Genomic DNA, 18,996 nt, shown 5'->3' on the forward strand with positions numbered 1-18,996 from the left:
ATCCCTGTGCAGAGCAACGCGTCAGCCGGTCTGTTTTCACCGCTCACCGGCTGACAGAGAACCTGACCTGAAGATGAATAATCCCTCAAACCTGTGCTGAATTTTTTAATGCTGCAGCCACGTAACATTATTATGGCAGAAGTAGCACATGAAGATCGGACGTAGCGCTCACGTTCACACCCCTCGAAGCCCAAGAGGGACATTTTCTCCCTAGCAGCATGACATTTGTGATTATATCTGAAAAAAAGATTGATCAGTATGAGAGCAAAGGGAATGAGTTACAGTAAAATCTAAAGGTTACAGCTTTCAGATGCTTTTATGTCATTTCTTTATCTGCTTTTAAGAAGAGAAATTGCTTTTTCTGCATTCTAAAAATGTATTCTGACTTTTAAATCCATTTCATCTAAAGGGGCAGTGAAAAGTTGCATCACCTTTACAGATTTATTCTGGTTTTGCCTTTTTGTCAAGAAAAAAAGTATTATTTTAGAAGATAACCACAGAAAATATGAAATGCTGTTTTCAAATTATATTTCATTTATATTTGAAAGCAGTTATTTGTTAAATCACAAATGATCTGCTATTAACATGTTTTTGAACAGCTAAGTACAATTTCCCACATGTTACTTGCGTGCACAAGTCATCTGATATTAATATTTTTAGTGGCCTGAAATGGTTAAGTGTGACTAACATGGAAAGGCAGAAGAAAAGTGCAAGGGGAAAATGCATTTCAGACCCTAATTAGCTAGTCGTTCACAAAATACCAGATGCAGGAAGTTACTGGTTTATAACTGAGGTTATATTAAAAAAAAGTTGTTCTCCTTATTTAACTTTAAATTACTTCTTTCCATGCCTTTGAGCTCCACATTGTCCTCTTTCATTTCTTTCATTTAATGCATGTCCTGAGCTATGATCCAGCAAGTCTGCTTGAAAAATTGAATTTTCCTCATCATTTGTCACTTCTTTCATCACAGCTCCTTCCAATATTCCAGCTGCTCTATCAAGTGGTGTGTAGCATTTTTATTTCCTGCCAGAAAATAAATAAAACCCAAGCTTATTATTTGACTTTGGTCTCTTTTTTTTCTCATTTAACAGTGTAGATGTTTTGGGAATATGTTGACAGTAATTGAGGCTAATGTGATGCGGAGATACATGTTTAATGTAGGTCATTTGAGAATAAATCAGGGTTAAATGTACAATTTAACAGCAAAGTTGAGGCACAGAGTGGTACAGTACCCTGAAAGCAAACGTGTGAAAAATCACAGCTTTTACAAATACCTCTAATGGCATCTCTTCTTATTAATATCAAAAGCAGAAAAAGGTCACAGTGACGCAAAGAGGGGAAAATTCCATTTACAGACTTAGACAAATGTAGACGTGTAAAAACATAAAAAAATATTCCAGTACCATATGTAGTTTATGGAAAACGTGTGCACAGAGAAAATAAAAACTGAATTAAATAATTTTTTCCTCTGGGAAATTACAGATTAAATATAGATAAAAACCCAGGTTATGAATTTTATTTTAAATATACACCCTTAGAAATCTGTTTAAAATGACAGAATCAGGAAAAAAAACAACTTTTATTTGATTACATGGTAAGGAATCCAAATGTAGCAAATCTTAGTTTTTAGCTAAATCACCAGCATCTGGGCTGGTTGAGGACCCATGTCCATCTTGCCACCCAGTTGTGTGGGTGCATTTCCCCTCTAAATTTCCTGGAGGAACATTGCTACATTGCATGGCGTCGTGAAATTTCATATGCCAGAACATTTGAAATGAAATTGTGTGTTTCAACAAAATAAAAATTTGAAAGCTTACAACCAAGAAAACACAAATGATTAACCGTGACACAAAATATCTCATGCTAGAAACCCTACGTTTTAAGAAACCTGTGGGCTGAGCTGAAGAGACGAGAGCAGATAAAAAGAGCTGAATGGTCTAATGATGCATCTCTCCAAATGTTCCTACCTTGTGAAGTGTTGTAGGAGAATACTAAGAGCTGTCCCATTAACAAAGATGTTTTTCTGCATTGTTCATTGGGAGGTTATGCTGCTGCAAATGAACATAATTTTTTTCAAGACTTTTTACACATCTTTACAAGGAGTGCAATCAAATTTGTCTCTTGGTGTATGTTATATTTCTAAGCTAAAATATTATTCAAACAGAAAACAAGTCACTTCAACCCTTATTAATAATCTCTTGTTGGTTTTTGTCTTGCTCTGTGCAGATAACGTTTACAGGAAATGTCTTGAAAATGGGACGTGGGCGCTGAAGGGGAACTACTCCATGTGTAAGGCCATACTTCATGAGGAGGTAAGACTTGACAGTGTGCTGTATGTATGCATGTGTCCTGATTAATGGGGCCCTTTGGAGTTTGTCTTCAAAGCAGGGACCCTGCACTTTAATCAGAAAAAAAAAGACAACAAAGGCAAGGTTAGGAGTGGAAGGAGCAGTTTGGCTTCAGGCGTATTTATAGTAACTATGGACTCAGGGTTTGGTTTCTCAAAGATTGCATCCTCAGAGACGCTCAAGGGGGTCGGGGGGAGTCTAAAAATAAAAGCATCGACTGTGTATCGCCCATGAGCATAACTGGGAGGAATCTGCTTCAAAGCACAATGAGTGAATTTGAATGTGCGTTGTAGAATGACTTTAGAGTCATCTTGCCTTGGTTGCATGACTTGTTTCATGGGTTAGTGGGAGCTCCTACCTCTTTTCATCAACATATTTTCTTTTTAAAACAAATGAAAATGTTTCTTGTCTAAATTCCATAAAATGAACAGCAGGAGTGATCATTTCCCTCCTAAGTGTTTTCTCTAGAGCCGCATGAATTCTACTGCTCTTATCCTGCTATGCTCCAGATTTTTATCCGTGCACACGTTGCTGTTATCTATTTGCATGGTTTTTTTTTTATCTCAGCCTCCACCTGGATGGTTCATTGTTATTACGTGATGAGCGCTTATTTTAATTAGGACAGAGCTACAGACTGAACACTCTGACCCAAATCAGGCTGTGACAATTAGACATCTGATGGATTTGCGCTGTATGTAAAATACAGAATTACACGATGGAAACATGTGACTCGGCGCACTTGCTTTGCTCTGCCCGACCATCTGTTGAATCCAAATTTTGCACATGCAGGCTGTGCAAATAGCATAAGTTTACTGATGATTATTCCTAGATAAGACAATCTTAAGTGTTGCATCAAGTGAAAGTGGTGGGTGCTTCCCTAAACGCAAATGGGCCCCACAACCACGAGCCACTATTTATAAATTTTCTGTATCCAGAAAAGGATGTAAAACCTTTAACAAGAGCAAACTTTAAGCATTTCCTTCTTCTCTTTCTGCTTTTCCCTTCAGACGTTGCCACAGTAAATCATCTGTCTCCATTTAGTCATATCCTCTGCATCCTCTACCCCCACACCAACTAGCTTCATCCATAAATCTCCTTTTTGGTTTTTCTTTTCGCCTCTTGTTCTGTGTCTCCAACTCAGCATCCCTCTACCAATATAATCATTTCTCCCCTGAACATACCCAAACCATCTCAGTCTGGCCTGACTTTAACTCCAAAACATTTAACATGACCTGATGTGTTCGTTCCTGATGCTATCCATGCTCGCCTCTCCCGGAGAATCTCAACATCTTGGGCTCTGCAACCTCTAGTGTTAATCTTATGGTGTGCCTCTTTCTCTGAATTTTTCCAGAAGTTTCACTTGTTGGTTATGCGCCCAGTCAGGCATATTGAGGCAGTACGTTGTTGTTTGATTCACTCATCTATGAGAACTATTTAGAAATGGACAAAATGTCAGCCCATCCTTTGGCTGCGCACAAGTTAAGCGAAAACTGGAAGTGAAGGCTTTTCACCGGCAGGACTGGAGATTAGAAACTCTACAGATTCTTCTCATGAAGAGAAGATGTGATCCAAGCAGAATGAAGGGTCATTCTTTTTTAGAATAGTATCAAGAATCAAAACTGATTACAAGATGTTCTACTCTAGAAGTTCAGTTCAGCTTTGAGCACACTCAGAAAACGTGGTAAATATTAGCTATAATCCGTCTTGGGAACACTGAGGTATTCCGAGGCGGGAGCCGGGAAATTTGCCCCGAGAGAAGAAAGCCCCTGCTTTTCCTTCTTGCGACAGTTCTGAGTAGAGAAAAAAAAAAGCAAATACCAGAATTAAAGGCAGGAAGTAGGTGGAACAAAATTACTTTATTAAATTAACTGGAAACAAAAGGAGCTGCTTTAGCAGTAAATCCAGAAAAAAACCCAGCTATGTGGGGGATGAAACAAGTCAATGCAGTATAGAACGACTGAGACGAGATGAGCATCTGACTGAATAGGCTGAGAGATTTAAAGACTAACAAAGGACAGGTGGGCTGATTAGCAACAGACCATCTGTGCAGAGATCAGAACGTAAGAAAGTAAACATAAATGAGCAAAGAAAAGAAAACAGGGGAACAGAATCTAATCAGAAAGAAAAAATAATATAACATCGAGAGACAGTGAGAAGTATTTTCTCTGCAGCCGTACATCAAAAAATGAGCAAAATAACAGGACCGAACTTATAGTTGCTTTAGTCTCATCTCCACTTATCTCAGATATTACTGTCACGTGGCTTTAACAACTCACCATTCACCATCCTAAATTCCCATCGTCTGTTTTTTCCCTTCAGGAAAAGTAACTTTAATGAATACAGTGCTGCTCTTATTACTATCACCATAGAAAATCAGACATCTTCTGCGGTTCAGAGGTCGGATGAAAAGGAGATTGTTCTCCAGTTCTCATCTGATTCAAGATATTCCTTTGGGAAAGTTGCTTTGTGGCAGTCATCCAAAGAGTATTGATCAAATGTTGATTTAATGGCGCTTTCCCAACACATGAATTGTGAGCGCTTTAGCCTCACAGCTACCTCTGTGACCATAAATCAATGATGAATTAACAGCTCCTGGTTGCAGGAGCAGGGCTGTGGAGGTGTGCAGGATGTGACTCTAATTCAAAGAGAAACCTCACCGTAGTAGTTTATGTTTTTTTCTGCAGATTCAGAGCTCTAAAACTAGCAACACTGGCAAAAATACAAGATTACTGCTCTTGGTTGATGTTCAGTCAGTCTTTTTCTCTTGAAGCTGTAAATAATCATAGAAATCACAGCTATCTACTAAACTTTGGCTGTGACTTTGAGGAGAAACATTTGGGAACTAAAAAGCACCAGAATTAGCACTTTGCTGCATTTTCCTCGGCTCCTCTGATAGCTTGAATTCTTCGAGACATGAACTACAGCAATGCAAGATAATATTCCTAATTATTCCCATCCTAACCTAATCATGTAGTAGATGGCAGCTCAGCTTTGTGCGATGTCGTGCAACATTTGTTTTCACCCAAAATATTAAGAGTAAACCTGATTACCTTTTTTAAAAATCAAAGCACCACAGTAACACACAACTGTGGAAACGTGGTTGTTTGTGAAAAACTTTTATTAGTAAACTCAATAAGAGAGGATTGCAAATTGTTCCTGTTTTCAGAAATGTCTTTGAATACTTAAGGGTTTTCTTGGCTGTGTTTGCTGATAGAAAGATTTTTTTGCAACCCTGAAGTCTGGATGCTGACGTGGCCACTTCACAACCTTCATGTAATTCTTCTTTGGTAGCTGCTTTGTTGCCATAGCGGTGTACCGTAAGTAATGCAAATTTAATTTAAAAATACTTTAGGGATCCCAAAAGGAAATTAATAGTTGTTTTAACTCACATTCTCAGTGATCTTTAAGAAATCACTGTGAATGATTCACATTGATGCCGCACAGTAATGCTGTGCTGTGTGGTAGCAGTCAGTCTCGCAGCAAATCTGAGGAGGCCTCTGACTGAAGACTGTTGCTGGTTGACAGTGTCATGACGCATTTTCCATGGAGCAGCAACAACTTTCCAAAAACATGTCCTTAACGATTCCATCAGTTGGTGGCAAGCACTGCTAATCCACCTCCTTTGCTTTTTCACTCCTCTTTAAATCTCTGGCCGTGTGGTTAGAAAGTCGGGCAGAGAGACAATGGAGATGGGGACATGATCAGTGGAAGAGATAGTATGAACTTCCTTCTTCCAATGACGGTGGGTTGAGTTGATGCATCATGGCCTGATTTATGACTAATTCAATCACAGCTCTTTCTCCAAAGCCATTAAAACATAATCTTCTTATCAACAAAATCAGTTTGTTTCTGAAGTACAACTGTAGTTGTTCAGGTACTGTGGGCTTTTTAAAAATAATTTATCTGTTTTGGTAAACGATGGGAATGCAAGTTATGATTTTTTTCCCCCCTACACATAGTATTTTTAGGCTTTATACAGAGCTGTGCAATAGTTGAGTCATAATCTTGCGAAATGTGTACGTAGTAATATAGGGTGTTTGTTATTTAAAGTACCAGACACGGAGATTCAGCATGACAGTAATATTTTTTGTTTGTTGGATTGACTTTCACTCCGCTTGATGTAACAGAATTTGCTGGCGTAGTTGCGAAAGTTCAAATTTTGAGAGACTGCAGGTCAGACATAATCAATATTTCCCAAGTAGCATTTAGCATTTACTGTAACTCCATTTTGTCCTGATCCGGTACTGTGCAGCAGTATTTGTGTGTGTGTAAAATGACAACGTTTGCCCTTTGTGGTCTGCAAGAACTGTACCGCAATTAGATGTGTGCAGTGTGGTTTGAAAAGCCTAAATATTGAGCTATCAAACACATTTTTTTTATTCGTCCTCTAAGACACAGGACTTCATATTTACTGTCAGGGGTTGTATGCGTTAGTGGAATCAGTATCTGCTGGTTTATTGACTGTAAGAAGCATATAAAATATCACCTCCTTTGATATTTTTATCCTCTCACTGCAGGCATGTCCTTCGGTTGCAGCCATCAAACATCTGTTGAGATGTGGAAACGCTGTTCCAACTGAAACCTGTCAGTTAGGGCTTTTAAAAAAAAAAAATAACAGTTAGACTCTGATGTTCAATCGATCCAGACAGAAGATGGATATAGAGTGTCTGACCTTTGAAAATTGTTTGTTTTTTCCTGCTTTTGTAGCCGTGAAATAAATCACCAGCTGCCAGCCTCAGAGTGACTGACACGAGGGGGAAGGAGCTTCTCTGTGAAGGTGTTTGAGTCGGCATTTTTAAATGGCTGAGTGTCAGGGGCATCTTAGATCTGAGCAAACAGAACCAAAGCCAGTCAGAGGACGACATGTCGGTGTTGACTTTGATCCCTCGTTTTATTAGTGAAGGACGAAGTTGGTTCTGCGTGTGGCAGAAAATCTCACCTTTAATAGTGTTGTCAATCGTTCCACATGAACAACTAAAGCTATACCAACTCAACAATAAGCTGACTGCTGCATCAATATGTACTAGAGGAAGCAAATATTCAAAGGTTATTTTAGGCAGACAAAATGAGTGGATCAAACGCTTATTAGGAAGTTTGTTTGAGAAGTAGATAAAACCATTATTCCCTTTTTTGGGTGCTGCCTGCGGTTGTTTTCTCAGTGTCTTTGTGGTAGACAGAAAGTGTGTCAGGTTTAGTTTTGCTTCTTGTGGCCCACATACTTTGATTCCTGAGGCTGGTGGTGAGAGGGTCTTATATTATCCGCTTGTAGTCCCACTCCTCCTTTTCTCTCAATCCCATCCCTGGTCTCTGCATTTTAAAGCTCCCTGTGTTCTTGAGTTATGTCCTGAAGGGTTACTCAGCACAGCACAAGGCAGTGTCTGGTACTGGACTATTTAGTGCTTTTCAAGAAGACCACCCTTCCGAACTTCGGCTTTCACTCCATAAAACTGTCGGAGAAAGCTTAGTGCTTAACGAGGTGTTTCTTTACATAAGTTTATTGGATATCTAGTGATTATAAGCTGAAAAGTTCTAGTTAAAAAGCAGCAGCTTGCTGAGGATAATTAGGTCAAACAAGTACAGAACTACATGCAGTCGAAAAGGATTTTCCCATTAGAGATTTCTACTGGTTTTGTTTATCGGCTCATTTAAATGTTTCAGACCCTCTAGAAAAAGAAAAAAAAATCACAATATCAATCAAAGATAAGCTGAGTAAATCCTAAATTGTTTTTCAGTAACGATTTAATTAATTACAGGATTAAACCTATCCAAATCAACCTGGTCTTATGTGAAAAGTAATTTCCTCAAACCAGATAAGTGCTTGTGCTGCTATTGGTGGCAATAACCAGCATTTAGTTTTTTACATCATTGTGGTGGCATTGTTTTAATTTAGCCAAGGAGGGACAGGAGTGTTTAACATCATACCACAGTATCTAAATCAATGTCTGGAAAGTCTGGAATTTGAATCCAGACTTTGATTAGGCAACTTCTTTTGTTGCTTCTAGAGATATTTAGATGTACGCTTGCAGGTGTAATTTGGAAATAGTAAAACACTGCTTGCATCAGGAACTGAGGACGTTGTCACAAAGACTAAACAGTGCAATTAAAAATATGTTTGATCCTGTTAATTGGTGTGGCATCTACTCCTCTAACTTTAAAAGGTAATTCAAGAAGCAGTAAAACTATCACGAGTGATAGTGATAATTTAGTATACTCTGCCAAACAATTTGCATGGCCAATTTTGCCAAAAAAATAAATAAAATAAAATCATTGGTTTGTAACTGTTTTAAAATCATTTCTGGGTCTTTGAATGTCACCACCTGGCGTTTAGATGCTACTGGGAAAAAAAATCCTCCATGAGTCCCATTTGGAAGATCATCCATAAATGTTATTTGGTGTTCTGAAAATGCCAATTTGCATTGCACATTTGTAATCTGATGACATCAAAACATCTGCTTTTATGCAAAAGAAGGCAAACACTGAGAAACCTTGCTGCCCTACCATCCTCTCTGAATTTACCAGAGAGAGGCTCAAGCGTGTGCAGGGAATTTATATTTAAATGGATGAAATGATGTGGCTATGTATTGGACTTCTGTCTGTGGAAAATCAAACCAGTTCTTTGGTGGTTTTCCATTGAACCGAGCTGCAAACGGCCACTGAAGCTTAACAAGCACTGGAAATACAGCAGCCCTGGGTCAAACCGGAGGGATTATACATTTCTGAAAGCAAAAAGTGATTATCACTCGGAACTGCGCATGTGACAAGAGTTTTGGATTAAAATATATTTGAAATTAATTCAAAACTATCATTTGTTCATTCAGCTCTGAAAGGATTTCTCTGCCTTTATCAGAAAACCAACCGTGTTCACAATGACTGTGATCTGTCTCTGACCCCGACAGTATTATAATCCAACTAGAAAATTCCTGAAGAAATTTAACCGGGGCCTGCCAAAGTGTGCCTGTCGGTTTGGACCCAGTGTTCGGATGCTAAAAATTAGCATCAATGCTAAGATTAGCTACTGCGCAAGACAGTGACCTGACCTGAGAGAAAAAGATAATGCAAGGTAATATTATTGCATCACCTATGGCGGTGCACTAGTGGAGGGCAGTGAAGTGCTAATGTTTGTGCTAACGTTAATGTACTGCCTTGCTATGAAAGGCAGCGCACTAACCTAAGAGAGAAAGATAATACAGGCTAAAATTATTGCACCGCCTACGGCCGTGCACTAACCAGAGGGGAGTATTAAGGCTTTTATTTTGAAATTTTAAGTATACTTCATTTTAAATGTCCAAACTAATCCCATGAGTAACAGTGATTGGGTTAAATCGTTTCTATGATGCCCAAAAGAGCAATTACCTGATGTAAAAATTGTCAATGCTTTTATTTTGAAATGTTTAATAAGCTTCATTTTAAATGGCCACACTAATCCCATGTGTAACAATGGTTGGGTAAAATCAATTATAAAATGCCCAAAACACAAGTAGTTCTAAAGGCCAGCTCATTCCTCCTCTGTAGTAACTGACAGTTCCGCCATGTTGTAGTCCTAACCTTGAGTCATTGGAGTTCTAAAGAGCAGCTCAGCTGTCGCGTGATGAAGCAGACAGGAAGAGACAGAATTCCAGTAGTTTGAAGTAGTTTGTTTTTCTGAAAGATCTGAGAGGAATATTCAGGCTTTTATTTTGAAATGTTCAGTAAGCTTCATTTTAAATGTCCAAACTAATCCCATGAGTAACAGCGATTGGGTGAAATCAGTTATATAATGCCCGAAAGAGCAATTACCTGATGTAAAAACTGTCAAGGCTTTTATTTTGACATTTTTATTAAGATTAATTTAAAATGGCCACACTAATCCCATGTGTAACAATGGTTGGGTAAAATCAGCTATAAAATGCCCAAAACACAAGTAGTTCTAAAGGCCAGCTCAGTCCTCCTCGGTAGTAACTGACAGTTCTGCCATGTCGTAGTTCTAACCTGCATGTTCTGCCATAGTTAGAACTACAGTGATGCGTTTTTGTAGTCCTAATCAGCTGCTCTGCCCTGTCCTGTTCTTTGTTCTGTTGCTATGGTAATGAAGCCTGTCTGTCAGCTGTGAGTGAGACACACTCAGGGCTGACAGAATTCTATTTCTTTGAGTCAGCCAGTTTGACAGAAAAAAGCAGTCCTAACAACTCCTTCCCGTTCGGGAACCGTGATACGTACTTGAAAACCGTTTGAAGCATCTGAGAGGGCTATTTGTCGTCTCCAATAGTACCACGATTCATATTCTCTACCTCACTCACAGTAATAACAGCGATGAGAGAAAGATGGTGTGTGCTGAGCTCAGAAATTTTTCAGAAATGCATTGAAGTCAATCTGTGACTATCCTCAGAGGGATATTGAGGCTTTTATCTTGAAATTTTCAGTAAGCTTCATATAGAATTGTTGTTTGGGTTAAATGAGTTATTTACTGGCAAAACAGCCAGTAGTTCTAAATGGCAGCTCAGCCCTCTGTTTTAATTCAGTGTTAGTTAGAACTACAGATATGGCGTATTTGTAGTCCTATCTATTAGCATTAGGTTAAAGGCTAAAGCTAATAGATAGGCACTATCTGCGCAAGCCAGTGCCTTAACCTGAAATAACAAGATAATGCAGGCTAATATTAGGCCCCAATAAAGAGACGTTTTATTAGGTGTGGAACAATAGGTGCCTGCCATGCAAGACATTCTTGTTTTAACCTTCTTGTTTTCAAGAAGGTTAGGGATACAAATTTTCTAACCTTGAAAAGTTGAAGATTTTAGAAATTTGGAATGAAGATGATGTCATGGAAAAGAGAACTTCCAACTACAAACACTTGTTTGGATTCTTGTTGGAAAGAAAGAAAATGGTTAAAATACTAGTGGAAACCATTTTTAAAAAAAAAAAATAGTACTTAACAGTTGATTTCTTTTTACATAAAATCATGGTAAGTCTGGCTATTTTTAGACCAGGGGTCACCAACCTTTTTGAGACTGGGAGCTACTTCACAGGTTCAGAGCAACACGAAGGGCTACTTGTTTGATACAGACATAAATTTTCTTTACAACAAAAATTCATTTAAGTAAATATGATTACATGCTGCCTGATCATATTAATGTTAGGGACTATGCACAATAGTTATCAGTAAGGACAGCTATGGTTAATTGCTATATTGTGGTCAGACGTTCTTAGTTCAGAGTTTTAAGTTGGTGAGGTGGGGAACGCCGAAGCCTAAATCTTATAGGTCAGTTTTCTTTTTCTGTGAGTTAAAAATGATGACTGGAGTTTGAACCACTCATCATTTGAACCTCAGGTTCTGCCTGAGCTTTTTACAGTGCGCGGTTCTGGCGGGTTGTCGGTTTATTAGCTTTTTTGTGATTTTGTGAACTGAACAGCTGACGGGTCACCTGCGGGCTGACACAAGCAGATGTCGAAAAAAAATGTCTGACAGATTGGAAGGTACAAAACTATCACTGCACCCGACCTGCAGGAGCACAACCACCTCTCCAACGCGCAAACATCGGCACAAAACTAAACCACTAAAGCAGCGCACCCTTTTTTTTCTTGTTTTTTACACAAACGATGCTAAATAATAAAGACATTGAAGCGAAGCAGTGAGATCCACGGAAAGAGGAGGATTGGCGAAATCTTATAACTACGGGAGGTTCAAACTCCACTCATCATTTTTAGCTCACAGAAAAAGCAAACTGACCAATAAGATTTAGGCTTTGGGTGCCCTTTGACCCCCACAGACTCACACTGATGCGCGCTACATACAAGATGTTTTGGCACAAAAGAACTTTTTCTTCTCCATAATTTTGTTATTAGTAAACAGGGTTGGATAATAGAAATACAATAACTTTTCTTATTTTAATTTAAAGGAAAATCTCTCAGTGCGTCCAGCTGTACAGCTGCTGCTGCAACAATCCAAACTCTCAGTCACTTGTGGGCAATTTAGAATCACACAGAAAAGCTCCAAAAGGGAATCAAACTCAAAACTCTGAACTAAGAACTTCTGATCACATAATAGCAATTAACCATAGCTGCCATGGTAAATTATTACTGATAACTACTGTCAGTAGTCCCTAACATTAACATGATCAGGCAGCATGTAATCATATATATATATATATATATATATATATATATATATGTATATATATATATATATATATATATATATATATATAGCCAAGACAATTTATGTCTGTATCAGACAAGTAGCCCTTCGTGTTACTCTGGACCCGTGAAGTAGCTCCCAGTCTCTAAAAGGTTGGTGACCCCTGATCTAAGGAATCTGGGTGAATGAGAAAGACAACGGTATACTTTAAACTTCTACTTTAATAATTCTGTCTTTTCCACTTTTCCTTCTCTAATGTCTCCTCCCACTTAGTTAATTAAGAAAACAGAGAAATAAATATATGGTAAACTGCTCTAATATTCCCTAAGTAAACATGCTCTGATCTGCATCCAGAAGAGCTTAGAAAGTTCTCAATTAACTATTGTTTTATTGTCTTTTCTGCAAAGAAAATATCATAAAGCATAACTTATTTTAAATACTTCATGTTAATAGCTGCACATTTAATATGCACGTCTTAAAAGTCTTAACTGTGACATTTGTAAAGCATTTCTTGAGGAAACAATGATAGTTCCCCTCTCTGCTGTTGCTATCCCCAAACATCCTGGTACCAGCAACCCCCCAAGCTCCCCTCTCTGCTGTCGCTATCCCCAAACATCCTGGTACCAGCAACCCCCCAAGCTCCCCTCTCTGCTGTCGCTATCCCCAAACATCCTGGTACCAGCAACCCCCCAAGCTCCCCTCTCTGCTGTCGCTATCCCCAAACATCCTGGTACCAGCAACCCCCCAAGCTCCCCTCTCTGCTGTCGCTATCCCCAAACATCCTGGTACCAGCAACCCCCCAAGCTCCCCTCTCTGCTGTCGCTATCCCCAAACATCCTGGTACCAGCAACCCCCCAAGCTCCCCTCTCTGCTGGCGCTATCCCCAAACATCCTGGTACCAGCAACCCCCCAAGCTCCCCTCTCTGCTGGCGCTATCCTCAAACATCCTGGTACCAGCTACCCCCCAAGTTCTCCTCTCTGCTGTCGCTAACCCCACAGCGTTATGGTACCAGCTGTCGTTACGCAATAGTCAGCCCCGCCCTCAACCTCACAACATCCAAGGAGTGACTACTGACCAGCTCTCCGTCCAACGGGTCCAAAAAATCTCTAAGCCTTCGAGTATTACCCTGAAGCAAGTCTAGTAGAGATGATCTATCTAAGCTGGTGTCGAAGGAGACTCAACTAGCCTTTAACTACCTACAGTCCAAGAGTTATGGCCTTTTCCAGTTAAGAAGCAATCAGCTGAGTAGCCCTCACACCTGCACAACCTCAATAACCACTCCTATTAACGGTAGTGCCCCCTCTAAGTACAACGTGCGCTTGTTACAGACTAGTCAAAATCCTCTTTGAAATAGAAGCAAAGCAGACCTGGCTGTTGTCCTTCGAACACTTCAGATCTTCATCACTCAGTCACCTTTGTCTTTTCTCCAAGTCTGTTGCTGCAACTTTGAGATCCTAGGGTTGAGGCAGAGTAAGGCAGCCAAATCAGGAACCAGGGCTGAGGGTCAAGGGGTCTTGTCCCTTCTGGCGGTGCGAAGTCTCAACTTCCCCATGGCTCCAGGGTGCCAGACCTCTCTTCTTGGTCCCCTTGGCCTTATATACCCTTTCAACCCATGCCTCTATAAGGCGTACGTGACCTCTCGAGCATGCAACTACCTCATCGGAAAGTCCCAGCCATTCCCACATATACCCTGCTTCCCTCCCTTACTTTCCTCGTGACCATCTTAGTTTCAGATCCTTAATTGGGACACAGCTCTTGGGCAAGTCCAGACATGTTCGGACTTGCCTTTTTCCCTTGCCTCTGTATCTAACACATTGTTTGATTATTACTTCAATTACAGTTTTATATATGGTGTATGATCATCATAAGTAAATTCAAAATATCTTGTCCCATAATCATCAAAAAATCAAAATGCAAGATTCACTTGCTCAGGCCTTCATGATCTGTTGTCTGCATTAGTCTGGAATGATCCCACCTCCTCATACCAGTTTTCACAACACAGTGACCCCCCAATACTTACGTCCAGTTACCTGAAATTTTTTTCAGTTATTAAAAAATCCAGGGTGGCACCCAGTACCTCAGCGTTCCCGAATTATACATATCAACAAAAACACGCCCAACTCTCCGGAATATATTCGGTTTTGGTGTTTCTTCCTCCTGTGTTTGATCAATTTGTGGCTCAATCTTGGTTTTTTCCACCCTGGATTCCATTCTGTCTATCTTGATTTTTAAAGCCACGATCTCCTTATTTAATTCCTCGTTCTCCCTAGTAAGGCACAGCAGTTTTTCTGACTTTTCTTTTAAAGATTTTTCCGCGTCATTTTTTGCCATGGCCCGCTTCCGTTCTAGTTTAATTGTTAATTGTTGCATGTTGCAATAATCATTTTGCATTCTTTCAATTGTTGTTCTCGCTTCCTCCAATTCCAAATTAACTTTAATCATTTGTTTTTTATAATACCCATTCGAACTTATGAGTTTGCTATTCTCTACATGCCAATTTGTTGAGTCATCGGTCCTGTTCAGTCTCTCTAGTTTCCTCTTCAGACTCTCCACTGTTTTCTGAAGCTGCTCATTTTCACTGTTCAGCTTCATCTGGTTCTTCTGGAGAATCTCTAACTTTTGTAACGTGAAATCTTTCTCCGCCATTGTTTCTTTCTCGTTCGAACCTTAAACTGCAAATGAATTTCTCTGTGGAATCTGGGAATACAAAGACAGTCACCAGTGATGTCACAAACAGGATGTGTGACATCACAGTTCAACATCATAGCCACAAGAAGTCTGTTGGGTGTGGGGGGGAAAGGGGGATGTTTTTTTAAAAAAAAAACTTTATTAACACTGTATAACGACAGAGAGAAACATTTGTTCTGCCTCAAGAAAAAACAAATACAGACTAGAAAATTTCTGAAGAAATTTAACCGGGGCCTGCCAAAGCGTGCCCGTTGGTTTGGGCCCAGCGTTGTCATGCTAGAAATTAGCATCAATGCTAAAGAACGCTGCAATGTAATCAGTAGCATGTGGAGAATCACAAGAACGTTAAGTAAGGTGGCCGTGCACCATTCAGTATGATTTAAAATTTTTGTCAAGGCTTTTATTTTGAAATTTTTGTAAAACTTCATTTCAAAGGGCCAAACTAAATCCATGTATAACAGTCATTGGATAAAATCAGTTATATAATGCTGAAAAGAGCAATAATCTCATGTAAAAATTGTCAAGGCTTTTATTTTGAAATTATTATTATGCTTCATTTCAAAGGTCCAAACTAATCCCATGTATAACAGTCATTGGGTTAAATCAATTATAATGCTCAACAGAGCAATTACCTGATTTAAAAATATGCAAGGCTTTTATTTTGAAATTTTCAGTATGCTTAATTTTAAAGTTCCAAACTAATCCCATGTGTAACAGTTACTGAGTTAAATCAGTTATATACAGCCCATAGCAGCAAGTAGTTCTAAAGGCCAGTTCAGTCCTGCTCTGTTTCAACTGAGTATTCCACTATAGATAGAACTACAATGATGCGTATTTGTAGTCCTAATCAGCAGCCAATAGCCTCTTGAGTTCCGTTGCTATGTTAAATAAGTTTCTCACCAAGGTGTGAACTGTTAGTGACAGAGCCTGAGACAGCCTAGAAAATCCTGTCGCATGACTTTGCTCTGAAGCACCGTGACAGAAAACCGTACGATCTAGATAAATTTCGAAAACATTTTACTGGAGCAGACATGCGTATCAATGTCAGGACCGATTTTGATACCAATCGTGCGATATTTGTGGGCGTGATGGCGATTTCAAAATTATTTTGGGGTGAAAAATTGTCTTCATTTCTCACTCTAGCAGAGGGGCACTCAGGAAGATTCACACTCTAATTTTAGGAAAAATGAGAAACTCTGGGTTGCTTAGAGACAAATTGTGGACAAACCGTAATTGGTATCGACGAGCCGTCTTCACTTTCGAAGAGATCACAGACGTATCTACAAAATGAAATTTGAATGGCATTTCTACGTGAATTCGTGACGACACAGAGAATCCTCAAAAATAGAGTATTTCTAGGATTTTTCCCATTGACTTATAATGGGGTTTTTTTCATTGTTTTTTGCGAATTATGTCGCCATGTTAACCCCGAATCCCACCAAAAGTAATAGCTCCAATGGCGTGAATTTTCTGCACGTTTTGATACCTCATTTGTAGGTGTGCACCCAGCGGTATGAGCCGCATTAACGGTTACGGATGAAAAATAAAGAATTGGGAGAATAGCAATAGGTTCCTGCCATTGCTTTGCATGGCAGGCCCCAATGATACATTCAAGAAGAGCTTCATTTCCACATCCCTCCCTGTGCTGATTATCAAAGCCTTGAGCAGATATCAGGGATGATTTGGAGTCAGAAAGAAAAGAGCTGTTGACATTTTGCTCTGTGTCCGCAGCGTTCTTATTAAGAGTTGCAGATTTGAGCTGGGAAACCAAAACACAGTGAAACAGATGACTTGCTGATGGGGTAGGGATTAAACATGCCCGCATTTAATCTCAGGATACACACCAGCAGGTTACGTAAATTCTTTCACAGCACAGATTAATGCTGGTAGTGTTGGGCCAAATCCGATCACAATGGATATCTATGTCACGGACAGTAGTCTAAGACTCCATTTTACATGGAGATGTGAATTTATTTAGTGTGAACTCTTAGAAATTGGTCTCAGATGAATTTAGCAGAGGAGAAGCTGCGAGCCTTCTGATTTTAATTATGAATCTTGAAAATCTCATCTGAAATATTTTCTCTGTGGTGACTTTGAGGAGTCATGTATTGGTGATTGGGCCTATCATCTGTTGTCTCTTACTAAAATCTGTGTCTGAGGTAAGTGTTGGCGTTCTCTGTTGCAGCGTTTTCTTCTCTCAAAACCAAAGAAGTGATAAATGAAAAATTCTGCTAAAAAAATAAATAAAAGAAGCAGGTATGCAAAGATGCAGCGGCCCTAAGACTTCAAATAGTGAATTATATTTTAGTCGTAAACAGAAAGTACAACATCACGACAACTCAACTTGTAGAAATCCCAACGAATCTAGCCAAAAAGCATGATAAAACTGTTAATACAACATATTAGAAAAGTTTGTGAAATGGAAATTGCAACAATTTTAAAAAGGATGCCAAATTGTAAAAATGTGTGTTGCAATATTTTTCAGTGTAGCAGAGAAAATGCATCACTGTGGAAAACGGCGAAATAGAATTCAGCATTTTGAAAAACAATGTTTTTTTTAAGTTTCTCCTCATAATTTTGTATTTTTCCTATTCACTTTTCTTTTTTTTCCATTCTAAAATCTTTTTTCAGCTTTCTTTTATTTTTCCCTTTCACAATGTTTTTTTTAAATGTCTCATTTCTATGTATATAAAAATGCTGCATTTAATAAAAAGAAAATCACACTATTCAAGACCATCAAAAACAACAAAAAGCCAAAATAAAAAGCTCACATTCAGAAAACACTTCACTATTATCACAACTTGTTGTTAAATACTTCTTTTGACTTAGCATTTTCGCTTTGTTAAATTTTTTAGTTAGTTTTATCCCAGGTTGTGTTCTCTTATCATTTTAAACAGGAATTGCAATAGAGAAATACTCAGCAAACTGCATGAATTTATTGACTATTGAAACTGATTCCTAAATCTGAAAATCATCATGTGGTGAGGTGCAATTTGACCAAAGACAGACAACAAACAGCAAAATTCATAAAACGAAGCTGCAAAGAAACAAGACTGTAAGACGATGACAAAATAAATAGGGCTGCTTATGTCAGTAGGTATTCATTTTTGAGGCTTCATCTAATAATAATGTCCGATTCTAATTAAAATGTGAGTACTGGCACTCCTGCTGTGCACTCATGTTCAAAACCTCCACTGGAGGCAGAACTCAAAAACTGAGAAATAGGGGTGACTTTTTTTGGTCCCTCACCCCTTCCATCTGTGAAAATGCAAATGCTGACAATCGTAAAAATGCACGAAAAAAAACAACCTCATCTAATGTTTCTCTATCATCCCGCAGAAAAAAGGCAAGATGCACTTCCAGATCGCTGTCATCATAAACTTCCTGGGTCATTGCATCTCCATGGTGGCTCTGCTCATTGCCTTCTTCCTCTTCTTGTGCTTGAGGTAAGTGTTGGCGCTGATAATCCTAAAGACATTCTTGATGTGACAGAAGCACCAGGATCCTCCTCATCCTGGGAGGTTCAAAGACTCTTTCGTTCTTATTCAAAACCCATTTGGCCATGGGATGAAACCTTTACTATCTCAATCCAGCAGATGTGAAGGGGTTTAGACACCCGCAAAAACTAGGGCACACTTCCCAACAAATGGGAATAATAGACCCATCCAGAGAAAGGGTGAAAATCAAAACAGTCCTCTGGATGCCTGCTGGGATAAGGTGGGAAGGGATTCTTCTAACCGAAATAAGACGTGTGTTAACGAGAGAAAGGTCTTAGCACCCTCAATAGCCGGGGTGTTATCGATCCCTGAAAGAGCACTGGAGAGTGAGAAAAGCGTGAAAGGGCACA

At 39.1% G+C, this 18,996-nt stretch overlaps 1 protein-coding gene across 1 annotated transcript in view; it reads left to right on the forward strand.

The window, feature by feature from the left end:
* LOC116727308 (corticotropin-releasing factor receptor 1-like) overlaps positions 1-18,996 on the forward strand; it is a 93,454-nt gene that overhangs the window by 46,138 nt on the left and 28,320 nt on the right. Inside the window, exons 5-6 of the mRNA XM_032574672.1 lie at positions 2,228-2,313; positions 18,489-18,595. Coding sequence (XP_032430563.1) covers positions 2,228-2,313; positions 18,489-18,595 — 193 coding nt within the window. The remainder of the gene's footprint in view (positions 1-2,227; positions 2,314-18,488; positions 18,596-18,996) is intronic.

The sequence above is a fragment of the Xiphophorus hellerii genome, chromosome 10 (assembly GCF_003331165.1).
Source record: "Xiphophorus hellerii strain 12219 chromosome 10, Xiphophorus_hellerii-4.1, whole genome shotgun sequence".
Classification (NCBI taxonomy): Eukaryota; Metazoa; Chordata; class Actinopteri; order Cyprinodontiformes; family Poeciliidae; genus Xiphophorus; species Xiphophorus hellerii.